At 32.9% G+C, this 27,157-nt stretch overlaps 1 protein-coding gene across 1 annotated transcript; it reads right to left on the bottom strand.

Moving 5' to 3' along the window:
* On the bottom strand, positions 1-26,705 carry LOC101740431 (autophagy-related protein 9A). Its single transcript, XM_012696351.4, has 15 exons — positions 26,203-26,705; positions 25,392-25,662; positions 24,988-25,108; positions 24,689-24,813; positions 23,169-23,296; positions 22,047-22,231; positions 20,940-21,118; positions 16,438-16,569; positions 15,072-15,246; positions 14,486-14,632; positions 13,956-14,022; positions 13,120-13,283; positions 12,223-12,336; positions 10,767-10,982; positions 1-8,942 (listed from the first exon to the last, which is right to left on the bottom strand). Exons 1-15 carry the CDS (start codon positions 26,372-26,374, stop codon positions 8,832-8,834), a joined length of 2,307 nt encoding a protein of 768 aa, XP_012551805.2. The 5' UTR covers positions 26,375-26,705; the 3' UTR covers positions 1-8,831.
* Between the last annotated feature and the right edge of the window lie 452 nt (positions 26,706-27,157).

Raw genomic sequence — 27,157 nt, 5'->3', positions numbered from 1 at the left:
TTACTATAATTTATGTTTATTAAACGTCGTGATACATAGCGACAATGCTATTGTATTATTGTTACCAAAATAATTCATGTTTCTTAATACAATTCTACTTTTTTTTTTTATATTATAAACAAGGCGAACTCACACGGAAATAAAAATCTTTATCACAATAAACTTATCAAATTTTCTATAATTAAATAAATTGCGCTAAATATTTACAGGTATCGGATGAAAAAGTTTAACGACAATTTGAAATCAAACGATACAAACTACACTACGTGATCAACGAAAAACTGTTAATATTTTTTAATTGAGAGCAATGTTTAACGATTTCAATTTGCATTAACGTTAAAACAAAAACAAAGAAAAACCTCAATTTTAGTTTTGTACTTGTAATAATTGCTCATGCGCATCCATCAATGATTCCAATCAAAGATGATACAAAACCAATTTTGGATCAATCGTTGAGTCGGTCAATAAAATTGACATTAAAATAAAACAAATAGACAATAAAATTACTGAAACTGAATTTTTATGTAAATATATCGCTGTAAAAAGGACAATACCATAATTGTGGCTTTTCATTTATTTATCTTTCTTTCGTTAATATTCATTTCTAGAATTCCTTTCCATTCACACATTACTTACTATCTTGTTCTTGAACGTTTTCATTTTAATATTTTTTGTAAAGTTTGATCTCAAGTTGTTCAGTCATTTCTTTTTTTTCATTCAAAAATTAAATAACCGCCTTCATTTCGTCGGAGTAAAACAAAGCATTTAGTTTTGCATAGCCTTATGACGCAATACCAGAGACAATAAAGAGAATGATTATTACTAATTTTATGTATATTATTTGAATTATCTACGTTAAAGTGCAATAATACATATTTTCCTTATTTTAAGGGGATTTTAAAAAAAAAGGGTCAATTTCAAAATCATTCCATAAAATAAAGAAAACGTCGCAAAGGTACCAAAACATTTGCTTTTTTTCACCTTCGAGTTTCATAAAATTAGATTGACTGAAATTACCTATCTGGTTATTATAAGACATTAATACTAAATACATAGGTGTGCATATAATACAGGGTGTATTGAAAGGTGTGGGTTCTTATAAAAAAATAAAGACAGTGGTGTTGATTGCAAAAAGCATATTCGTAAATTTTATTATTTTGATGCTATTTTTATTATTTTCAACTGTCATCTAACTGATCGTAGTAAGGCGGAATACGCCTAGGTTGGAGTGACTACGATACACGAACTCACCGGATCTTACTAAAACGAATTATCCCTATTCTAATACATTAATGATACTTCCAATTTATTTTCAGTTAGGAATTCAAGAACACTTCCCAATACGCCTTGTACGTAGTAATATTGACGAGAGTCGGAACAAAAACTGACAAATTATATTTTGACATTTAATTTTAACTGTGGCAATTTAAATATACCGTATTTACGTTTCTCATTACACTGATCTGAACATAAATAACCAAATTTTCCGGAAACAAGAATCTGTAACTGTGTTATCAACAACGGGGAGATTTCGTTTCATATTAAAATCAAAAATTCTTAAGATATATGAAGATTATTTTATATTATAATTACCAAAAATAATGCGATATTTGATGTCTTTATTTTTGTTTAGATGCTCCTCAATCACAAATATTGTTTGATTACAAATAAACTTTACAAATCGTACATACATGACAGTTTAACCGACGAAAATTACTAAATAATTACACACATATTATAAGAAACGTGCCAATGTAAAATGGCACTAAAATATTAAAAATGAACACATCACAAGACTAATCTATAAATATAATATAATATTCAAACCGTAATAGCTATTCGTACATATCTTTTTTTTTGTATTTATTTATAGCTTTTCGCTAATTTTTTTTTTCTTATTAATACCTAATACGCTTGATAAATGGCTTTATTGAGTATAACATTTTGCTAGTACTCTACAAAAATGTAATTGTAATTATTAAAATTGAGAGTACGTACAGCGCAAAGTTTATAGTGAAGAAATAGAAAAATATTATGAAATTTTTAAATATATCGTCGACAAATAATACAAAATACGATTAAACTGTGACAGCCGTCTAGAGATTATCGCTGATACAGCCCAAATGGTATTAGTCAATCGTTTATATTAAAATAAATACTGTTGTGAAATGACAACTACCCTCGAAAATTTTATATCGGATTTTAGTGCTTAAAGACAACAATCTCATGAATTTTCCTGCATTCGGGTGCAATGAAAATACATTTTATTATTAAATCCACAATCCTCTTTTTTCTCCACGTCAATATAAGCTACGCATAACATTACGATTATAAACAGTGCCAACTAATATTGCTTATAAAATCACCACTAAAAATAACCTCAAATAATTAAATGTTAAGTTTTTAACATTATATTTCAACATGCATTCAACATTTCACATGCATGTGACTTCGTGAATTCTATAATTTAATAATTCCTATATAAATAATGTTCTAAATTGAAATGTCGGAATATATTACACATAATTTTTGACCAAAAGTGTATGAAACGTTCACAACAACCGTTTTTATCGATATCTGTATTTATATGTTTCTATGACGTTTTAATTGTACTCTGACTCGACCTACATCGGATAGGGCTTCGCTCATACGCATTTAAAAAAATATACATAAACGTCATTATATAAATATAATATAGTTCTATCTAGTACAGTTAAAGAGGTAGATTAAATATTGCAAATGTATTTCGAAATTGGTCGTTTTTTTTGTTTTTTTCATAAAAATAATTTAATACTTTTTTTGTTTACGTCTAAGTGCTTGGTAGCATATAGATCGCGAGCGCTGTGCTCTTGGCGAGGCGTTAGGCAACAAGAACAAACCGGTTGAAATGACAAAGCACCGTAGTCACGACGCGCGGTCCGCCGCTAATTCCACATGAACACACACGGATAACTTTAAGTTTGATGCTGTCAGCCACTATCCTGATCGCTACTCACACCGTACCAGCGTTTCTTACGTCACCACTCTTACGTCACATTTCAAAAGTTTGACGTCTCGTGATAACGCCCGCGATTCGACAAATCCAAGCAAGTTAAAAACGCAACGCGTGTAACCAACACTGAAAGCTTTTTCAAATTATTTTTTTAAAAGAGCTCTAAATTGTTTCAATTTGTAGCCTTTCAAAGAATAACTGTTCGAAAACATGTGATGAAAGCTATTCAACGAATAAAACGCAATCTATAAACGGTATGGTCGTTCAAGTTCTTAAATCCCAATCTAAATTATCATAGTTCGCGATGATCGGCCGCTGCACACAACAACATTATTAAAGATTTTGTTATTTTGTTAACAAAATTGTTCAGTTGTTTTTTTTCACTGATCACCGAAACTTAATTTAGATAATTTAATTTGATAATATACCAATCGCCAATATACACTAACTTGGCTAAACATTTCAAATTTTGACATTAGACAACATGGCGCAACTTTTGTCTTTTTGTCTTGTAGCAACAAACATTTCCAAACGACGAATATGGCAATACTGTCAAATGCCTGCGCATACGTATTGCTCATGTAGTTGATTATTCGTGCAAGTACATAATTTAATATGATAGGTTATTTTTCATTTTCATTAATAACATAATATTACGTAATTGAGTAATGCCTACTCGGCTCAGCTTTTAGCCAATAAACATCGAATTTAATTTATTTGACAAATGTTTTACTATTCCTGAATTAATAAACCGATTTAAACCAAGAAGACTCAATGCCGTAACTATAAAAATTCAGTTAAGGGAATTTTCGAACATTGTTTTTACAATAAATCTCATAGAACATTATAAATATACAATTAAGATTGAAAATATAATTATACATTACGTTAGTTAAAGGGAGAATTCGATATAAAAGGCGCATGTATATTTAGATATTTAATTAAAATGGACACTCAACATTAAAACTAAAGGATGAGATTCAAAATTTAACTGTAACGGTCAACATATTCGTATTATTATAATTTGTCATTACCGAGATATTACTAACTTTTTAATTACTTAATATTAGACACTGTTAGTAAATTACCCGTCATAGTTAAATGATGGACTTCATCATCATGGATTCAACAAAATAAAAATAAAACATCACAAACAACATTCCTTTCCATTCCATTACATGACATTGTTAAAAAATATAAAAATAAAATCAACTAAGTACATAAAAATGTACATATTTTTTTAATAATAAAACTACGACTACAAATCTTCCACGCCAAATGTCTAACTAAATATACGAGTAAACACGTTTGTGCATTACTAGAAAAGGATAGACTGCGAAATCAACAAAATCAAAATTAAACAGATTTTTTTTTATAATACATCATGTAGTATCGTTCTTTTAAGGTTAATAAACCACAGACTACTATATTAAAGAGAAATATTTCTAGAGAGAACTGGCAACAGCACAACAATAAGGTATAAGTGCAAGGAAATAAATAATTATAGAGTTATTATTCAAAGAGTAATGCACTTATTTTCGTCAAACATGGGTTCCAATAACAAAAAGAGATCTTTAATTTTTAATCAGCACAGAAGCTGTAATACTCTCATTTAATTTACCACTGAAACACCTATATTGATTGCCCTAGCTTGATTTCTATCATTTCATTATTCTTCCAATATATAAAAAGTCTCATAAAATACCAGATAAAGCTATTTTGTACGTAAAATTTCAACTTCGATATCAAATAATTCACAGCCCAATTAAAATAATGCCCGATCAAATTTTTTTTTATTACTATATTTACACAAATACTAAATTTGAATCAAGAACATACTTCAAAGCCCTTCCTTGTCTTTATTCGTAAATGTTTATCTTATAGGATTTGGTTTCGTGTTCTCTACAATTACATATTCGCTGTACTGAAATATTGTTAAGCACAACCTTACATTATAAATTTTAAAAGTAAACTAAGCATATTCGTACTACGTAGCTTTAAAGTTTATTTTTTTTATAACATCTTAGCAAATCGAAATTGACAATGTTCCCGTAATCACTGTTTTTGTTTAATAATTTTCAAACATAACTTTCGTTCTGTAATTGCTAAAATATTTCTATAATTTACATGGATATAAAAAAGATATTTAAACGAACAAATACCTCTTTTTTTAATTTTTTGATATCGTTTTTATATTTCCAAGTAGAGCATTTAGCGTAAGCGAGCAAGCAGCATTATGCGCACCCTACGTTCTTACGTATTCCCTACTGATGTTCAAACAATCATTTCTTTCCCAAGTGTCGAAATAAAAAAGAGTTAACATTATCAATAAACTCACCTAATATAACATTGCTTCAGATTCTATGAACACGATTTGTGACCTAAAAAGGTATTCCACAAAAACTTCTTATATTATTTTCTTTATGATTTTACCTTTTTCTACTATCAAAGTTTTCACGATTACAAAAATTTTGAAAAATATTCATAGGTATCCAAAAATAAGTATTCATATCTTTTTCATAAACACGATAATATGCAAAATTTTGAAATAAATCGCTCGCTTTGTTTGCCAACCGATCTTTGTAGAATAAGTACTCATTTATATAAGTATTAAATCACAAGTTCGACTGAAAATATCACAACGAATAAATAAGGCCAACCGACAGAGCAAGAAATGAGTGAAAAATATTGTCTCAATATCTACTGCAGAAACACATCAGAGGAGATATATTTTTGTATCGGTTCTTAGTTCATATTATTAGTATTATAGAAATGCGTTTGCACATCTCTACTTATTGACAGCTGTCAAAATTAGAACGTCAAAATCGAAACGAATACTCCGTCATCTTGTGATGCAAATTTTTGACAATATCAACCCATCACTCATACTTGCTTAGTTTTCAGTAGAAACAAACACTTAAACAGATATTACTAGCTATTGAAAAGCGAACACTTGTAACTTGAAAAATCTTTAAATGTGTCTCCGGTTATTTGCTGAAAAGTAAGCAAACTTGACTTGTGCCGTATTTTTGGTATAGCAACGATTTAAGTACCAAAAGGTGGGCATTCATGGCCTTAATTGTGTCAAGTCTGGTGTTATAGAGAAGAAATAGATCGTTAGTGTCTAATCTTTAAGAGACTTGGCTGCGACGACAACCCTCGAATTTTCGGTGCATACCAATATCACACATATAGTTCACCATTCGTTTTTTTTTTTTTTATCGCGGAAGTTAGTAGTAATCCTGATTTATCTCTAAGGAGCAATTTTTATTTTGGTGATTAGTGTTATTGTTGCCGAAGAAACAGTTTCGTTTAATAAAACTTTGTATTAATGCAATAAAATTAGTTAAGAATTAGCTGTAGCAGGTTAATGTGATGTTTTTGAGGAAATTTTCGGCGAAACTGCTGACCCAGAAATTAACCTACTCTGGAGTAGGACTGTTTGTGGCCACCATTGTTTGGATATTGTATCCCTGAATCAATTTAGTTCTTAGACTTGATGCTGAACGAGGTTGACATATGAATAATTTAGTTTTGCAAACGTAGCTTACAATGCGATAATGATCTAAAAAAAACTTGATTCATGATTTAGAAAATTAGGAATTCTTTATTTTTGTGGGTAAAAAAAGGAACGAATTACTAAAATCCACTTCTTGACGTGTTTACATTTTATAGAGAATCAAACAAAACGAAGAAATGAAAAATTCCCAAGTACAGTAATCAAATTCTTTTATCTATTAAAATATGCATCGATTTTCAACTAAAGCAATTAAACATCTTCATTCGAAACGAATGTAAGAGTAGCATTGTCTACTAATATTCGCACTTCAATAAGAAATGTGAAAAAATCTGAGCCAATGTTTAGCTTTGCAATACGTGTACTACTATAAAAAACTACACTTAGACTAGTATTGCTTTAATAACCATTTTTGTTTCTTTAAAGCCATAATATGTAAAGAAATAAATTTTATTAATTTTTTATCAATTTTATTACATCGCTTCTTTGGGAATGAGTATATATATATTAAAAGAAGTATACGAAAAATATGTAACAACTACGTATTCTATATTAAGATGCTTTTTTTTTTATTTTCACTTTTTCTATCACATTTTAATCATGAGAACGTTTTTTTTTTTAATTTTTTATCCTGTTTCATAAATCAATTTGATCAGCATCCAAGAGCTAGCACACACGAATGTATTATGCAAACCGGCTTTGAATTGAGTATTCACTTGCAACCGTCATATTGTGTTATAACCCTATTTTAATGACAGATGCGTTCCATCAAATCAAAAACCTACGAAAAATACACAATTACAAAAATATATATTTTTTTCATTTTTTTCAAAATGTTATCAATACAGACTGTGGTTACAGATTTGCATAAATACATAAATAACGTGCTTAGAAAAACAAAGCCAAGCGCTTTGAGTACCAGCTTTGAAAAGCATTCATCTAAATGTCAAATCCACGTCATGCAACAATTCCTTTACAAACAATCGACCTTACTATCCGTGGTTGGGTTCATAGAAATTTCGTCGTAATTTGACCACTATTATGGTAAAAAATCACCTCAAAACGTGACTCAAAAAATATATTACTCTTTTGGGCAAATCGAAGCGGATCAAATTTGTATGCTTATCCGCAAACACATTCTAAGTAGGGGCGCGCAAATCTGTAACCAACCTCATCAATGTTACATATTGTTTTACGATACGACTTTAGAATGCGGACCTGTTAGTATCGTTTGCATTATGCTAGAAAAATACTCGATCTCATCAAATTGGTGACGTGATTTGACCAAGCTCACCAATGTGTTGGCCAAAACTGGTGACGTCACTTCGCAATACAAACAAGAATCTGACATAAAGAGCTCACGTGCCATTCTATTTTGTTTTTATTTAGTGATAGTGGTAAGACGAGCAACAAGTCAGAGTAAGGCAACTTTGATAGAAACAAAATTAGAAATTTGTTAATTATTCATTTTGTTTCAATAAAAATGCTTTAGCTTTTTTATACGTTTGCTACAGATTTTAAATGTTTGTACGGTTATACTTTTATTTTGAAATATTGGTATTACGTTTAAAACGCAGAATGCAAAGAAACCGGGCCTAAACACAAGACTCAAGTAATATGGTACCTTAACAAAAAAAAGAAAACAAAGTACTAATTCTAATCCAGAAATCGATATCATTATCACTTCTCTTTTCATTTCGCGAACCCGTCATTGGAAAGCGTACAAAACTTGGGAGTCAACTAATTCAATCAGTGTAGTTTACTTTTTATTTTGCGGAGCCGTCATTGGAAAACGTACAAAACCTACAAGTCAACAACCTCAGTTAATGAACCCCGAATGAAGGCTGGCGAATGCTTACCCCCACACATGTACGAACGTTAACCCCGAGTCATCAGTTTTTAATAATTTTAATAACGTTTACCGTTCAACTTGTTAGCCACCACTACCACCGGTCTATATAAATGAAAATTTAACAAAACAAAAATATATTTTTTTCTTTTTTAATCCAAACGAGACCACAGCTACGTTCTAAACGGTCGTATCATAACAGCGAATAAACCAAATTAATCGTCATACATCAGACGACTAACGATGAAATAATGGCGCATCCAAACGCAAAAACACACACTTTACCGTTTACATAAAAACAGTATTAGAGTCCAGACCCGTATGTTAGGGCATAAAGAACGCAAATAACAGTTTCATGTTTATCTAAAATAGACACTAACATAGTATACCGGTCGTCGATTTTGCCTCGGCGCTGCGATGTTCTACACCCAGACTGGATGCTTCGGGACGCAGGGCGAGGACAAGGTCCAATGTTAGGGACGGTGTAGGAGAGGCGTCTCTTCGGTGCCCCAGTGGTAAGGGCCCTCGTCACGCTGTCGCCCGCTGCAGTTGTTAGTGCAGCACGCGGATTCACTTGGGCCAGCCTGAAATATTAGGATAACTTTAATATTCATACACCACACACATTTATATATTATACACTAGTGGTCCCCCGGTAGTCGAAATTCGATTATAGTTCATTGAAATTATAAGTTTGTACACTATTATGATTCTATTTTCAAAAACTATTTATTATACTTCTGTAATCACAAATTTCGCCAAGACTACACTATAGAAAAATATTAATAAAGACAAACCTTATTTAATCTATTCTCAATTTGACCACAGACTATAAGCAATAAGAAAAGTTTGACAATAAACAAATAGTATGCATGCGTGTGTTTGTCAAATACACGGTAGTGTCTGTAATGTATTTTTTATTTTATTTAATGTATTTTTTAAGCATAATTTAAAAACAATATTAACATTCTGCACTCCTCTATGTTCTCTATAAGTGTGGGAAATTTCATACTCCTCCGTCTGTGCAATTTTCGTAAGAAGGAGTACAAAGTTTTGCTTCACGTATTAATATATAGATATACTGGGTGTTAGGAGACCGCTTCCAAAAATGAAGACAGACGAGAGTACTAATGACACCTTGGACGGAAAAAAATAAATCCCGACTAAAAAAGCCCGACGTTTAATTACAAAGATAAATGTCTCGTATTAAGCGAAATTTCGCTTAAATCAAATAGCCTTTCACCCCTCGATATATATTTTCTGTTATCTCGTCTAATATACAGAACTGAATTACAGACGAGTCAGTTGAGTCGGACCTCTCGAGAATAAATCGAGAAGCGACATAATCGTGTACCGAGAATTATCTTTATATCGTCTTAGCATCTCAGATTCCTTAGGTATTGGGACTATATTTGGGACTATCGGGTAAAGGAAAAGTAATTCATACTGAACGGTCGAAGGATCACTTGAACGGTAGGAGGACCACTTGAACGGTCGATTCGTTCTTTTGTCGACTATTTTATATGTATACTAGCTGTACCCGTCCGCTTCGCTGGGCATTTAAAATTAACATTATTATTTCTCACCCCCACAAAGATTCTCATCATTAACGCCCCCGCAACTGTACTGGTGTAGAGTCCAACACTCATATAAATATTAATCTGTCCATTAAGTACATGTATTTTCTACATGAATACCAAGTTTCAAGTCAATCGGATGCATGGTTCAGTAATTATAACGGAACATCCGTAAATACCCCTGTAGATTTATATATATTAGTATAGAGTATAGATGAGAACGGTCAATTCATTCCTTGTCGTCTCGTTTGTGTCCGTCTTTTAGGAAGTCAAAAAATGTACCACCTGCCGCTAGTCACGTACGCCCTCGTTCCATTACACTCTTTATTTTTGAATTCTTGTGAAATGTCTGTCTTAATCTGTGTCTATGTCTAGTCTTTGTAGTTCTTAGGACTTTTTGGCGGGAACGCGAGGAGTGAAGTAGTGTGATTTGTTTTATTTTGTCTGTTTAGTGTTTTTCAGGTTTAAATGTGTAATAACGGTGGTTTATTAACCATTTAATATCTGTGAAAGTGCACAAATGTGGGAAAATGAAACAAAGTCGCTGGACGTAACTTCTTGGGATCCTCCAACAAGCCCACTAAAAAAAATTCAGTAAACGACCACCATTTTACTGAGATTATATATCATCCCATACCATTTCTTATCATTTCATTTCATTTCACTCAATATTATCATTTTTCATAAATATAAGAATATAAATTAAAATAAGACATGACTTAAAGGTCTTGGTTACCAGGTCATAAAATCCCTTCAAAAAAAAATTGTAGTTCTTATGACCTGTCAAAAGGGTTTTTTTTTATCAAAGAGGTTGCCCGCCACGACACATACCTTCGACAGATGCAAGTCGTATAGATGTAGCGTGCTGACGGACATGTCGTGCGTGTCGTCGCCCGGTTTCTGCTGCTGCTGGGGAGCGAGCCCCACGGCGCTGACTCCGAGAGCCGAACTGACACCAGCGAGACCTAAGGACGTCGAACGAGCTGCGGAACGTGAAGCGGGCCCCGGGATCGGCGGTTCCTCTTCATCACTCAGCTCGTCCATTTCCTGAAAACGTATCTTTCGATTAGACATACTCTCATTTATCAGTTATTTCGCTCTTACTGAAATCGATGGTAGGGGAAAATATCGTAATCTTTACATCTTTCTATCCATGTTCGATATTATATTTTATGGTAGGCAGCGGCTTGACTCTGCCCCTGGCATTGCTGACATCCATGAGTGACGGTGACCACTTACCATCAGGTGGACCGTATGCTCATCTGCCTAAAAGGCAATAAAAAAAATGAAAAATATACTAAACTCTACACAACTTTTTGATTAAAATTCTTCGAAAAAAAATTTCTGCCGTGAAGCAGTAATGCGTTTCGGTTTGAAGGGTGGGGGGGCAGCCGTTGTAACCATACTGAGACCTTAGAACTTATCTCAAGGTGGGTGGCGCATTTACGTTGTAGATGTCTATGGACCCCAGTAACCATTTAACACCAGGTGGGCTGTGAGCTCGTCCACCCAGCTAAACAATAAAAAAACCGTTAATATTCTTCGTTTTCTTCACCTTATTAATGGGATGGGTCTAGATGGGTTTGGCACAACTAAGTTTTCTCTTCCATTCTCTTCTATCAGCCGTCATCTCAACACTCACTCCCCTCTCTCTCATAACATCATTCACACACTCCATCCATGTCTTCTTCGGTCGACCTCTTCCCCCTCTACTTTGCACTACCATTTCCATACATCTCCTTGTCACATGCATCTTCTCTCTACGCTTCACATGTCCATCATACCACGCTAACCGTCCGCTCTTTATTGAAACTCGATTGAAACCGTTAATATAGTATTCAATCTCTGGCCAGATGAATGAGACTCAATTATTCCAATAAGAATTAGTAGTGATTCAATGAAATTCAAATTCTACAGTCATATGTTTGGTGATCAGCGAGAGCTTACGTTTCACGCCGATCCTGTACGTGTAGTCAAACTTCGATACAAAGTCCGATCGGTGTAGTGATAACTATTGATGGGGCGTTTTGAAATTAAATCTATTTTTATACGCTTTATATTAGCTTCACTTGTATGTATGTTTGTATGTTTGTAACTGAGTTCTTTAGACGCGACTTTGAACCACTTTAAACGGCCAGATTTCATTCAAACTTTGTAGATTTATCGAGTAAAAAGTGTAAAAAAAAGTTGTTATTTCCTATTTTTAGTTGAATTTTATATAAAGCGTGTTCTTTAGTTTTTTTAAACTATTATTTATTGTTCTGAATTAATATTCTATTTTACTTACTGGTAACCTGTAGTTCTGCTTGGTCTGTTGCGGATAATATGAGAGTACGGCTGGAAGTGGAGTTACAGCACCGAACAGACTCTGCTGGATATATGAACCAAGCATGGTTCTATTCTGTAAGTGTAAAAATATGTTTTTGTTAAAAAAAAAAAATCAACCTTCTACTTTAGTAAAATATGCTTTGCATCAATTTGTGATTTAATCGTCTCCATGTTATCACTTTATTATAATTTTTTGTACCAATTTAAAATGTAAGCTATATTTCCATTGTAAATATGTATTATAGAATTTGTAAACATACATATTTGTAAATATTATAAAAAATATTTAGCACGCGTGAATAAACTAAGAATTCAAACGAATGTCTCATGTTTGTTTAATTCAATTAACAATTCATTAGTATCCTTACATTATTCTAGATTATTAAAATGCATTATTTTTTATTTATTTGAAAGTGTTAACAATAGAATATAAACTACAGAAGGTTCATTCTGTAAAGCTTACATTTGTGATACGTCCATTTATTCAGATCAATTTGTACCTAAGCATCTAAAGGAAACATCCGTTTTATTTTTTAAAACTTTGGATGTACAAATATATTTACTTCTTAAAAGTTATACAAAATAAATAGATAGATGTGTATATTTCAATAAATTGTTGGTATTAAATAAATATTCATAATTTATTCCTATTTATTGGTAATTGGTAAATACAATAAAATATAATATAGTGTATACTCTAATCCTCTTAAAAATATTTGAGATTTATTAATTTATTTTAATTCATATAATTTATTTTAATTCATATAATATTAATTTTAATTCATACGACCAATTATATGCTTACACACTGAGAGAATAAGCTTGTAAAGTGTTTAGTCTAAAATATTACACTTACGAGTTGATTGTTGGAAGGAATCGCTTGGTACATGCTCTGCTTCAGTGATTTTAGGAAGTACCTCTGCGATGGCTCTGTGGGTTGCCAGCCTGGGTGCCGACATGAAAACGCTACCAGAGACAACTCAGTCTTCCCACCTTCACCTTGATCGTACTGCGTACTGCCTATCGGGATAAGTAAATATTTTGTTTTTTTTTTATTATTTCTAGATGGGTGGACGAGCACACAGCCCACTTGGCGTTAAGCGGTTACTGGAGCCCATAGACATCTACAACGTAACTGCGCCACCCACCTTGAGATATAAGTTCTAAGGTCTCAAGTATAATTACAACGGCTGCCCCATCCTTCAAACCGAAATGCATTACTGCTTCACGGCAGAAATAGGCAGGGCGGTGGTACCTACCCGCACGGACTCACAAGAGGTCCTACCACCAGTAATACCACCAGAAATATGAGTTATACAAAATATGGTTTAACACTTTTTTCCTCTATAAATAAATTTGCAAATCCCTTAATAAATGGTGTTTTACTATCTGATTGAATTCATACTTTATACAGAATCACAGCGTCCAAACTGACCCTCTGATTATTTACAATTTCAACAAACGATTTATTGATTAGTTTGCAATTAGCACTTAACCTAGAAGACCAATAAAACTGGACTGGACTGTAATAATTTACTTAATTAATTGATTAAAATCTTCAAAAATTATCATAAACGAGAAACTTGAGTAATAAAAAATTGAGTTCCAATTTACATTGGTTATGGTCAAATTTGAACATCTGTGGACTACCCTCTCTATTATTCATTTAAAAAAATAAGAATCACAACGAACCGTTCATTTTTTCAGCATATTTCCCTGGTGTTTGCCATTCAGGATGACCGTGACGTCGTATATCCAGCTGAAACGATTTTCAAAAATGCTTTTCTTTTTAAATGACTTTTACGTTGAATGTTGTCTCGAATTCTATGATATAAATATATAAATAATACCGACTTCACACTTAGTTGAATTTATGAACTGAAAAATTAACGACAAACTTCTTTAGGAAAAAAAATTATATTTATGTATATATTTTTATAACAATTAGTGATTATGCATAATTTTTATTTAATTTGGGGAGGACGATGGTAGGGCACTATATGAGCGCTATTGGAGTAATTAAATAAAACGTCGTAACTACGAGAATTATTACGTTTAAATGTTATTTACCACATATTCCTAACGTATATATATATATATATATATATATATATATATATATATATATATATATATATATATATATATATATATATATATATATATATATATATATATATATATATATATATATATTATGTATATATTAGTTAGATATTTACCTGCGCAAATGAACACACATCGCCGATACCCAGCACGTTGACTGTGAAGTTCCTATAGAAATCGACGATGTCGAGTGCTCGTGTCCGAAGCGACAACAGGACGAGAGGACAGAGCAGAGGACTTAACAACTCGAATATTATGTAAACCTGCAGTATAAGATATAATAAATAACAAAAACACGATAATAAAATTTCACATTAAACAAATAATTTCGAATCCGTCGCTTGCGACGAAGGGCTCCACGAGTAAATTAACCCTCAGACACAGCCCACTGAGTTTCTCGACGGATCTTCTCATTGGGTCGCGTTTCCGATCCGGTGGTAGATTCTGCGAAGCACTGCTCTTGCTAGGGTCAGTGTTAGCAACACTCCGGTTTGAGCCCCGTGAGCTACTAGTTAAGGTTACGCTGAAATAGCCTCACAAAGCTATCAGCATATAGCAAAAAAAAATTGGTTTAAATGATTTCGATTGGTCACAGTCCAAACGAAATTCACACTTCCGATCTGTTAACCCATCTCGAGCGGAGGCATCCAAATTAACAAAAAAAAAAAAACAAGCCGATAATAAATTCGGAAAACAACGTACCGCCCGAAACTGGAACAACTGTTGAAAATGTGCTGCGACGTCCTTCGTGTGGGCCCTACCGCGCCACGCGGCTGGCAAATAGTGAACGTGTCCCAGTACTTGAACAAACAGCTCCTCGCCGCGAGCCGGGCCCGTACAACCACCGCCCAGACGTTCTTCGTCGCCTATTAGAGCCCTAAAAACCACGTTTCAAAACGAATCCATGTGGTTAAATCTATATCGACGTTTGAAAGGCAAACGTGACTAAGCGACAATAACTGCTTTATACATAAATGATAGGCAATAACCATATTCAATACGCAAAAAAATTTATCTAAGTCTATTAAAATCATTCAGATCTTACAGCTAGATTCGTTAAAATAGATTTTTAGGTATTTCAACTTTAAATTAGTCTACTGTAAAGATCACGCATTGTCGCTTAGCCACGTTTGCCTTTCAAGCGTCGATATATTAATACGTGAAGCAAAAACTTTGTACCCCTTTTTAACGAAAATTGCGCGGAGGGAGGAGTATGAAATTTCCCACACTTATAGCGAATATAGAGAAGGAGTGCAGAATGCTAATATTTTTTTAATTATGCATAATACATTAAATCATTAAAAAAATATTACACACACTACCATAATATATTTGACACAACCCATACATACATAAATTACTTTTTGTTTATTGTCAATTTTCAATCTTTTGTTATTGTTTAAAGTCTTTGTCAAATTGAGAATAGATTAATATTGTTTGTCTTTAATATTATTTATCTATGGAAGATTATATTATAGAAGTATAATAGTGTTTGACAATAGAACTATAATAATGTTTAAACTTATTATTTCATTTACTTATAGTCGAGTTTCGACTACTGTGGGACCACTAGTTTAATTAAATTTGGCCGTGGCTGATGTTTGAGGCTTGAGTTCTAATAACTCGAATCCTGCTGAGACAATTGACGAGGAAATAAGATATCATGCGCACTGGAATTATTGAATTGGGATCATGGGCTTTATTGCAGAAATTAAACTATTCAATCCAAATGGATATAATTTTCACATCAATTACACATATCCTACTAAATCATTTTCTTAAAAAACTAACTTAAAAACATAATCTAGATTCGTTCCCACATAATTATGTAATATTGGACAAATAATCCTTACCCACATGATTCTTGTTCGTTTTTTGTTACTGCTATTGAACAAGCGTGCGCATATTTGTCTAAACACGGAATTATATCCATTGTAAATGTACATAAGGTTTTATTATCTTAAGCGATACTTAGATGTATAATGTTCTTCTAGTGTTTATCAGTATGCACGAAATCAAGTAATGCCTAAATAAATAAGTACATAAAACAGTATTTAACTACTCTTACCTTGCGCCGGCCACAACACACCCGAGAACCGTTATGATAGTGAGCACGTGTTCCACAGTGAGCACGTCTTCATCATAGACGGACAGGAAGACCAAAACACCCAACACGCTGGCCGAGAGAAACACTACATTTCTGTAAAAAAAAAACAATATCTCTAAAATATCCTAGACATCCTGGTTTTTAGCTGATGACAACTGCACGCGATTTAAACACGCCTGATCAACAACGTCAATAAAACCTGTAACATACTGTAAATATATAACATAAATAAAAAATAAATATTTAACAAGATGCACCCGCTGGCTTTATCTGTGTGTTTAAAATTGTTATTCAAAATAAAACACGTTGCATTATATCAACACAAAAACTTGCTTTCGTCACTCTCCCATGTCTATAAATTACCAATCGATTTATAGATCCATTACGTAATATGACGAACCAATGAACACACTATCGTACGTGTAAACTATGCTTTGTGTGATCAAGGTTGCAAATTATTTGTATGAGAAATTTCTTCCAAATTCATTGAGCATGAGCCAAAATATTTCATGATTTAGCTCACTCATACTGTCACATTTATTATATTAGTATGGTATAGATTACTATATTTGTATACGATTTAAAATAAAATAAGTGAAAGAAGCAAATCTACTACATACATACTATATACTACTACACATACTATAGTACTATAGTATACATAATACTACATACTAATATTATAAAGCTGAAGTTTGTTTTTTTTGTTTGAACGCGCTAATCTCAGGAACTACTAGTCCGATTTGAAAAATTCTTTCAATGTTAAGTAGCCCATTTATTGAAGACTAGCGACCCGCCCTCGCTTCGCTTCGGAAACATTAAATTACACATGAAACCAAAAAAATAAAATATTTTTTTTAAAAAAAAGTAGCCTATGTTCATCAGGGACAATGTCGGCTTCTAATGGAAAAATAATTTTTCAAATCGGTCCAGTACTTTCGGAGCCTATTCGAAACAAACAAACAAACAAATCTTTCCTCTTTATAATATTAGTATAAGTATAGAAAGCATAGGCTATATAATATCACGCTAAGACCAATACAAGCGGAGCACCAATAAAGAATGTGTCAAATCGGGTTTTTTTTTCTTTTGAGAGCTTTCACTGCCTGCGCTATGGAAACGGTTAAAGTTTCGCTAAAGTATGTATTAGAGAATTGTTCTCCTTTAAAAGATCTAAAAAAGTCCGCGACAGCATATGTCTATAAATTAAGGTTGGCTCACTATAACGTTTTTTATGTTAACCAAATTTGTTCTAAAATAAAGCATTATTTGTGAAGGTGTAAAGATGATATTGATATTAACCCTTATCCAAATAAATACGTTATTCATTACAACATTGAAACACCCAAATCACTTCAAGATAGGCTTTGACAATTACAGATTTTTCTGGATTTCTCCAAAATCCAATCATCATCTTGATGTAAACAGAACCATTCCAGAAGACTATCCTTTCGAACAAAAAAAAAGAAAAAAGAATGATCAGAATCGGTTCAGGCATTCTCGAGAAATCGGTGAACATACATAGATAAAAAATTATGGTCGAATTGATAACTTCCTCTTTTGAAGTCGGTTAAAAAGCGTGATTTTGATACCTTAAATAGTTCCTTAACATTCTATTATTCAAAAGTATTTTCACTCTTTACGTAAATGAAGAGGGGGTAAAATTTTGCGTTATGCCACAGTAACTATTCCACGCGGACGAAGTCGCGGGCAAAAGCTAGTATGTACATGTAATGGTTGATTTGTGTATGTATGTCTTCTATAGAATCCGAAGCGGCTTGGCCGATTTCGTTGAAATTTCCAGGAAATATTTCGATTGTCTTAGCGAGTGATACTGTGAATTTGATGGTGATCGAACCAAAATCGAAACGCCAAAAGACCAAAGCGGGTCAGATTTGATTATGTGATTAATACGTACATTGCGTGTGCAATGTTTTGATTAGGTATTTAACTGTACAATCACAAAAGCGACCTGTTTTAAAACAAAATTATCTTCAAATGATAACTTATGAACTCTGAAAATGAATGTTTTACAAACAGTAAATAAGATAACGATATTGACACTTATCTGTTTAAGCAGTCCCGATCAAGCAGAATGATATAAGCGAGCATATTAATCGTGAAATCCCATAGTTCTAGACATTTAATTCTACAGTTTAGCAAAAGTATATTGAACGTGATTGCTTCGGTTGACTATTATTATTAAAGCATTATATCCCCCAGATCACAATTAATTACATTATCACTACATAGTGTAAAACAAAGTCTCTTTCTCTGTCCCCTATATCCCTACGTATGCTTAAATCTTTAAAACTACGCAACGGATTTTGATGCCTTTTTTTTTAATAGATAGGGTGATTGAAGAGGAAGGTTTACATGTATAATACCATCCATTAAATAGTGGAAAAATACTGTTATCAATAATAAATTACAGTTCCCTAAGCGAAACGAGGGCGGGTCGCAAGTTAGTTATAGAATATTGTATAAAAATCCGGTATCAGTTGATCAAACTTCAAACAACGTCACAAATCTGTTTAAAGCCTGTCAGAGTTCAATTATCTGGGTCCATATACAATTAGAACGTACATTCTATCATGCACTTTAAGATATGAGATCCGATTTTCGATGACATTGCAATAAAGGTGATAAGCGCCCTTCGAAACCGAAACTGGGACTGCTTTAGGGAAAACAATTAAAAACAATGTGTATCATTTTTTATAGTTGCGAAATAAATCCCTTCAATATTTAGATAATTTCTAGGCTAATCTAAACTGTCGGTAGTAGCAATATTATATCCTTACTTAATATTATATCTATTTATTAATACGTGAATCAAAAACTTGCATCCCTTTTTACGAAAATTGCGCGGACGGAGGAGTATGAAATTTCCCACCCTCATAGAGAACTAGCGGCCCGTTCCGGCTCCGCTCGGGTATTTAACAAAAATTTCAACGATATTTGACGTTGTTTTATTTTTTTAAATAAAAGAACACTTATTGCGGCATAACTACAATAGCTAGACATATGCTGTCGCGACACTTTTTGTAAATAATAATGTGTTCTACAAAGTCGTAGTACATATTTTATTCTATCATCAATAGTTTTCGCAGGAAACGCGATATAAATAATATTTTAGGTATTTTTTTTTTACACTTTGGGTTACATTACAGGAGTTTTAGTAAGGATCCCTAATTTTTTTCAAAAAAGATTATAGCCTATGTCACTCGGGGCTCACACTAGCTTCCAAACAGTGAAAGAATTTTTCAAATCGGTTCAGTAGTTTCGGAGTCAATGCAGTACAAACAAACAAACAAATCTTTCCTCTTTATAATATTAGTATAGATAAAGAGGAGTGTAGAAGGCTAATATATTTGTAAATTATGCATAAAAAATGATTAAATCAATAAATAAAACGTTACACACACTACCTTATATTTGACACACACACGCATGCATATACTCTTTTGTTTATTGTTTAAGTCTTTGGTCTGATTGAGAAGAGACCAATATTGTTGATCTTTAATATTATTTGTCTATAGTGTAGCCTTGGCGATAATGGATTATAGAAGTAAAGTTTTTGACAATAGAACCATAATAATGTTCAAACTTATGATTTAAATTAATAATTATCGAATTTCAACTTCTGGGGGATCACTCGTAAAGAATAATGTCTGATTGTTTTTTATTGTTTTTGACGTAATTGACATAAAGTGGTTACCAGAGCCCCAAATATATGCCACTGTAGTTTTGAAGCATGAGATTAATGTCTCAAATATATTAATATCACTCCTCTCATTCTTAAGACCGGAGCCCACAATGCTTGACGGGGATAGAGGCAGGACAGCAATACTCACCTGTGCGGAGTTACAATACAGCGTACGATGTTAAACTTAATTATTGTAAGACCGCACAAATTAGGACCACCATCCTGCATACTTCTGTCGCAATGCAATCGAAGTGTGGTCAGCGGTTATGCAAACAAGACTTGTGTCTCAAATTTAGTGGTGTACACATTATGAGGTCTATCAATTTATACAAGATGGTTCACGGATGGATTCTAATACGAAAGAGTGACCTTCCAGCGTTACATTCTGCATATCGACGCTTGAGAAGCAAACGTGACTAAGCGACAATGCGTGAACTTTACAGTAGACTAATTCAAAGTTGAAATACCTGAAAAAAAATCTATTTTAACGAATCTGGCTGTAGGATTGAAATGATTTTAATAGACCTAGAAATATATTTATTTTGCGCATCGAATATGGTTATTGCCTCTGATTTATGTACAAAGCAGTTTTTTTTATTGCCCTTGTCGGCAGACCAGCATACGGCCCACCTGATGGTAAGTGGTTACCGTCGCCCATTGGACTTCAGCAATGCCAGAGGCAGAGCCAAACCGCTGCCTACCGCATCGTCGCTTAGTCACGTTTGCCTTTCAAGCGTCGATACGTATCAACACTTACTTGGCTATAACAGTAGTTATGGGCGATGTGAAGCTGGCGAGGTACTTCGTCGCGGGCTTGTGGGCTCGGTTCAGTCGGTCGCGTAGTTCGTGTTCGAGCTCATTGAAATGCCTCAGGGTGACGCGAGCGTATAAAGACCACGTACGAAGCCCTAACGATCCAGGCGACCGTTTTATTAACTGAAATAACATGCGATTTACATATCTTATGTACGTATTTTATTGCTTAGATGGGTGGACGAGCTCACAGCCCACCTGGTGTTAAGTGGTTACTGGAGCCCATAGACATCTACAACGCAAATGCGTCACCCACCTTGAGATATAAGTTCTAAGGTCTCAATATAGTTACAACGGCTGCCCTAGTCTTCAAACCGAAACGCATTACTGCTTCACGGCAGAAATAGGCAAGGTGGTGGTACCTACCCGCGCGAACTCACAAGAGGTCCTACCACCAGTAATTACGCAAATTATAATTTTGCGGGTTTGATTTTTATAACACCATGTTATTCCTTCAGCGTGGAAGTCAATCGTGAACGTTTGTTGAGTACAAACGTTAGAAAGTGCCTATTTTTAGATTTCGCAGCGATCTATCAAAACTGAAGCACGCGTATTGCAACAAAATTGCACAGCAAGGAACATTTAAGTTGGTTTTCGAGGTACTAAAATGTGACATTTTTAAATGTATCATTATCAAGCATTGTTTCCTCTTTTTTTAATTTATTTTGTTTTTGTTTTTAAATTTTAAATTTTCAATATTTTCTGCGACTTTTCTGTTTTATAAACTCAATATACCATAACTTAGGAAAAGCTAATATAGTAAATACACATACACACACTATTTTTTTTTTAAACATAAATATTATTGCCTGCACATCGTCATCAAAGAACAAAGAGCAAAAAGAGCATCATAACTTAAGTTCAAAATTTTTGCGCGTACATACATTAAAAATAATAAATTCTCTTTTAATAAACGGAACTGGACAAATCAACAAAAAGCTAACAAAAAAAAATTATTTCGCAAGCAAAACGCGCGAATGCTAAAATAAGTCACAAAGCCGCAACAAATACAATACATACACAAATCATAATAAAAATCCACAATACATACCTCAGCGTAGTTGAAGAAGAAATACAATATTTGCCAGGCTTGAATAAATGGTGCAAGGAGAAAATTGAGTAATGCAAGAACAACAATCTGCCTTTGGAGTTGTCGTGCCAGAATCATTCTCTTTGAATGTTCCTTGTAGCATCTACGGAGCTGCCAGCAGTTCTCCCATGGACTCCACGGACTAGCTATAGAAACAAAAATAACTTACATGCATGAAAAATAATTTAAAGAATAATTTTTGCAAATGAAAACTTCTAGAATCGAAATATGTATGTTGCTATTAAAAAATATTTTGGTCTAAATAAATATAATGATCCTATTTTATATCTAGTAATGTTGCTCAGATTATTTCTCATCTAACTTAAAGAGGAGTCCTAAGATGAGTTTTTTTTTTCCTACCTACTGTCTGATAGCTTATCGAGCTAATCCAGCTTTTCGCGTAGGTGAGCTCACGGGCTCAACTTGAGAGAATTGGCTAACACTAACTTTAGCACGAGCAATGTTTTACAGAATTCGCCAGAAGTCGTCGTGGCCTAAAGGATAAGACATCCGGTGCATTCGTAACGAGCGATGCAACGGTGTTTGAATCCCACAGGCGGGGTACCAATTTTTCTAATGAAATACGTGAAGGCATAACATCGTGTAATAAAAATCAAGCCCGCAAAATTATAATTTGCGTAATCACTGGTAGTAGGACCTCTTGTGAGTCCGCGCGGGTAGGTACCACCACCCCGCCTATTTCTGCCGTGAAGCAGTCATGCGTTTCGGTTTGAAGGGTGGGGCAGCCGTTGTAATTATACTGAGACCTTAGAACTTATATCTCAAGGTGGGTGGCGCATTTACGTTGTAGACGTCTATGGGCTCCAGTAACCACTTAATACCAGGTGGGTTGTGAGCTCGTCTACCCATCTAAGCAATAAAAAATTAAAAAAATAGCAATAAAATCTACCATCGGATCGCAATCAAGATCGACTAAGAAGAACCGCCGAGAAGCTCAGTGGATTGTGTCTATGGGAGATGAGTTTATTAAACTGCAGTTTGCACAAGAATATTATAAAAGGAAACTAATTATCAGATTAATGACGTACCGAGTTAACATGTAAACAAGAGCATTGTACTTACAAAACAAGAGAAACTCCAAGTTCCATTTCAAACCTCTCGACAGATAATGAAAGTTACCAACGCATGGTATATGTATTTGCAATGGCAGTAAATTCTTGTTAACCATTGCCACCATGTAATTTGTGAACCTGTAACAATGATAATTGAACCAATGAAAATTTGGCAATCAAGATACACACTACATATTCAAAATCCGAATATGTGCTGTAGAATATTAACACAAACTTCAGTAAAGAAACATTAATAAAATTTAATTGAATCTTCGTCCTTCAATCAGCATAGATTGTGTCAAGTCTTTACTAAACTACTAAAAATTAAGTAAGGGGACACTTGTACATTAATACAAGAAATTTACAAAAGTACTCCACAATTCAATGTTAAGGTACTAATATGAATATCTTGTTGTTATCATCTTTTGTATTTTCATTATATTTGTAATAAACAATTTAAAGGAGTGTAAATTTATATGGAACCTACTAAATTCTAATTAATCGTACATAATTTTGTATCTTTAGAGTTAGTTACCTTAGATTCATTATGCTTTAAATACAGGAACACCAAGATCTTCTGTCTACATAGAGAATTTACAATACAACAATTATAATCTCTTTATAAGATTCAGATCCCAGCCTGTTTTTCAATAATTACTTGTTATACATATTTTAATCAGTGAATAATTAAATATCAGTAAATAAAAATAATACTACATTATTATGCTGATGATGTGGCGCACAGGCACTACAACGTGAATATTAAATCCTTGAATTCAAAGATTCAATTATGTTGGAAAATAATGTACAGACATCATCATTGTCATCATATGCAAACACTTATATACTGCTAGAAATGGGCCTTATCGGCATTTATAGATATTAAAGCTCAATTTGTAACACATGCTTTAATATATTGATTACCCATAATCTTCAAAATGGAGATGTGAAAACACAATTATAGACTGATGATAGAGATATTATAGTAGTAGTGCAAAGCAGCCTAGACTACATACACATAATATAATCATCAGGTTATGACTCATTCCTTTTTCAACATATTTGACCTTTACAATTTCACTTTTTGGCATCTAAGAACCATTTAATATTTTCCAAGATACTTCACAAAAAAACCTTTATATCTCTTAAATTTATGGACATATCGTCTTTTCGCATTAAAAGTGTACAATTTCCAAAAATATTCAAAATTCAGTTAATATGCAGAATCGTTTGGTATCACCAGTATTTTTCTCATAAATACTGTCAAAAGAGCATAGTTTAAATTTAGTTTTTTTTTTTTTTTACTTTACCTATACTTTGATTACTATTAACAAAATTAATACATAATTTTATCTTACTTTAAAAGGCAAATAAAGTAACTGGTAAAAACTAAAAAATTAATGTTGCAAAGATGATTAATATTAAAAATATCACTTGTTGAACCTTTAAAACACTCTCCTGTAATATTTAGTAAGTTTTGAGATTATACAGTTTTAATGCGAGAAGACGATATTAGCATATTTTCCTCACCTGAGTATCCTATGGTATATATCTAATTCTGTTATCTCTTGCTTGTGAACACACATGTGATGTTCAGGTTGTGCTTCACGTACCCTATCTTGTATTGTTGACCAGTTCACCCAGGCCAGATCACTCTATAATAAGGATATTAATTAGATAATATTATGAAAAAGGACATTAAATAATTGATTTTACTTAAGCTTCAAAAAAATTAAGCTAATTGCCTCCCAGCTATTACAGCTTCATATAAACTACTATTATAACACTTCAAGTGCAAATCGTGTAGGTAATAAAGTTATAGTTGTTACCTCGTTAATTTTGAGGGCATTGTTGTAAAATAGCTTTGTATCATATGCATAGTATAATTGGTAAATCGACAGGAACAATCTCATAATCCATATGACAGAACATAAAACAATGAGACACCACCTAAAAGAAATAAAAAATCAATAAAGAAAACATATTTTATTTTTTGCATAGATTGGTGAATGAGCCCAAAGCCCAACCAGTGTTAAGTAGATCAGAGCTTAGATATCAAAATGTGAATGGCATCATCCACATGGTGACAGAGTCAAAATCTCAATATTAATGTATTTCTAGGCTATCACAACAAATCCCAGTCTTTTTACATTTATGACAAAGAAAACAATTTAGTATTATATTTCTGTCACTTTGTAGAATATAAGCCATTTTACATGTTACTTTAACTTACCATTTCCATGATATGCTCTCAATACACTCATCTGTTGGATATATTACATCATTCAAGCTGAGTTTTTCACTTCGGTTTGCGATTTCATCATTCCTGAACAATCTGGGATAATTTACACAGTGCACGAGAAATGTTGAGAACCACATGATAAAAATCAATTGTAGCAGACAAAACAAATCTGACATTATCATTGGATAAAAGCCTCCTCTCACATAATATCTATACATTCTGACAAAGAATGAATCTAAATCATCTATGTGATTCCATCCTCCTGTAATACATAATTTGCTTGTTTAATGGTTGGTGATAGGTAAATTAGAAAATAAAAAGTACAAAATAGATCTACTGCCATAAACATTAAATTTCTGGCAATGTTATTAAGGTGGTAGTTTAAAAAGTAAGTTTATTTTGTACTCTGGGCCCATGTAATGATTATAAATACATTCCTCAATATTTCGGTCAGGCAAACTGGTTGAACCTGTTATCAGTTTGGGAAATAATGAGCACTTAGCATCAGGTGGGCTGTATGGTTGCCTGTCATCAAGGGCAATAAAAAGGGACAGCTTTAATCATTTTGTATTTCATTTGCTGCAACTATTTCTATGTTGACTGTTAGTTAACTTAAAGAAATTTGTTTTTATCATAATAGCACTGCACAGAACACATTTCTTAAATATGGGTAAATTATTGTATTTCTAGCACAGTTGAAGCTATTTAATTGATTTTGTATTTTAATTTTTATTTAATTATACTGCAAGTTTTGCTGTTAATTAAAAATTGAACAAAGACAATAACTTTCAATGTGGTTTACCTTTCGTTTTTGGCACTTCGTGGATGATCACCTTACTGTAATCTTCATGATCAGCATCTACACTGCCTTTAGGCGACGTTATGTTCACATTGTCAGCCAATCCACCTAAAGGTGGAGTGATTTCGTTGCTCAGGGCACTATACGTAACATCGCGTCTTCCGAAGTAAGCCATTGCTAAATTACGTTTTATTATGTCTAACTAAGATTACGACGCCTTATTGCGTTTTAAAGAGGCCATGTACTATCTACACATTATTTACTACGTTTCAGAAACGTAAAGTATAACTTTTCAAAACATTACGACTTAATTTCAAACAAAAAATTCAAATCCTTTGTTTTTGAACTGGTAATTAGCCCTAATTTTATACAATGTTATTACCTTTATCAAAACGAACATAATAATTTCAAGGATACAAAAATTTTGTAAGTCTCCGAACAATAAAGGTTGAAATGTGTATGTTCACTTAACAAATGAAATGACGAAAATAAACCACGAGTGACAGCTGAACTGTGTTTTTTGTATATTTTTCTCTAGATTTTTTCTAATTTAGTTAAGGCATAGGAGTTCGAATATAAAGACTCAAAAAGTTATGATTATGAATTTATTAATACTATTAATGTGGTTCTTATTAACAGTATTCATAATTCATAAAACTATAAATCAACAATTTATCTCTGAATCTATAGACACAATTCCGGGATATTCTGTTGGAGTTTGAATATAAAAGTAATGGCCGGCAACACTTGACACATGTTTGAAAGGTTACAGATTTCGATGGAATTATTTTAAATGTCTAAAACATATAATTATCTTCTCGGCTGTGAAGACAAGAACTTCTCATCTAGACACGGTCAGAGCAACATCTGAGAGTTTTATAAAAATATATAATTTTTATTATGGTGTAATAGTGTACAAAGTATTTGTAATTTAATTATAATAATATTTATCATGAAG

Source organism: Bombyx mori, chromosome 1 (assembly GCF_030269925.1).
Source record: "Bombyx mori chromosome 1, ASM3026992v2".
Lineage (NCBI taxonomy): Eukaryota > Metazoa > Arthropoda > Insecta > Lepidoptera > Bombycidae > Bombyx > Bombyx mori.
Note: the sequence above shows the minus strand (reverse complement) of the source record. Positions and strands in the feature narration are given on the sequence as shown.

What these genes read in the sequence shown, in the direction of transcription:
- LOC101740431 (XM_012696351.4), bottom strand. Translation starts at nt 26,374, where the DNA reads ATGGCTTACTTCGGAAGACGCGATGTTACGTATAGTGCCCTGAGCAAC. An exon ending in AGTTGTTCCAGTTTCGGGCG is followed by an intron (nt 14,633 to 15,071) that starts GTACGTTGTTTT and finishes CTTATACTGCAG; the next exon opens with GTTTACATAATATTCGAGTT. An exon ending in ATATGCTGAAAAAATGAACG is followed by an intron (nt 13,284 to 13,955) that starts GTTCGTTGTGAT and finishes TTATCCCGATAG; the next exon opens with GCAGTACGCAGTACGATCAA.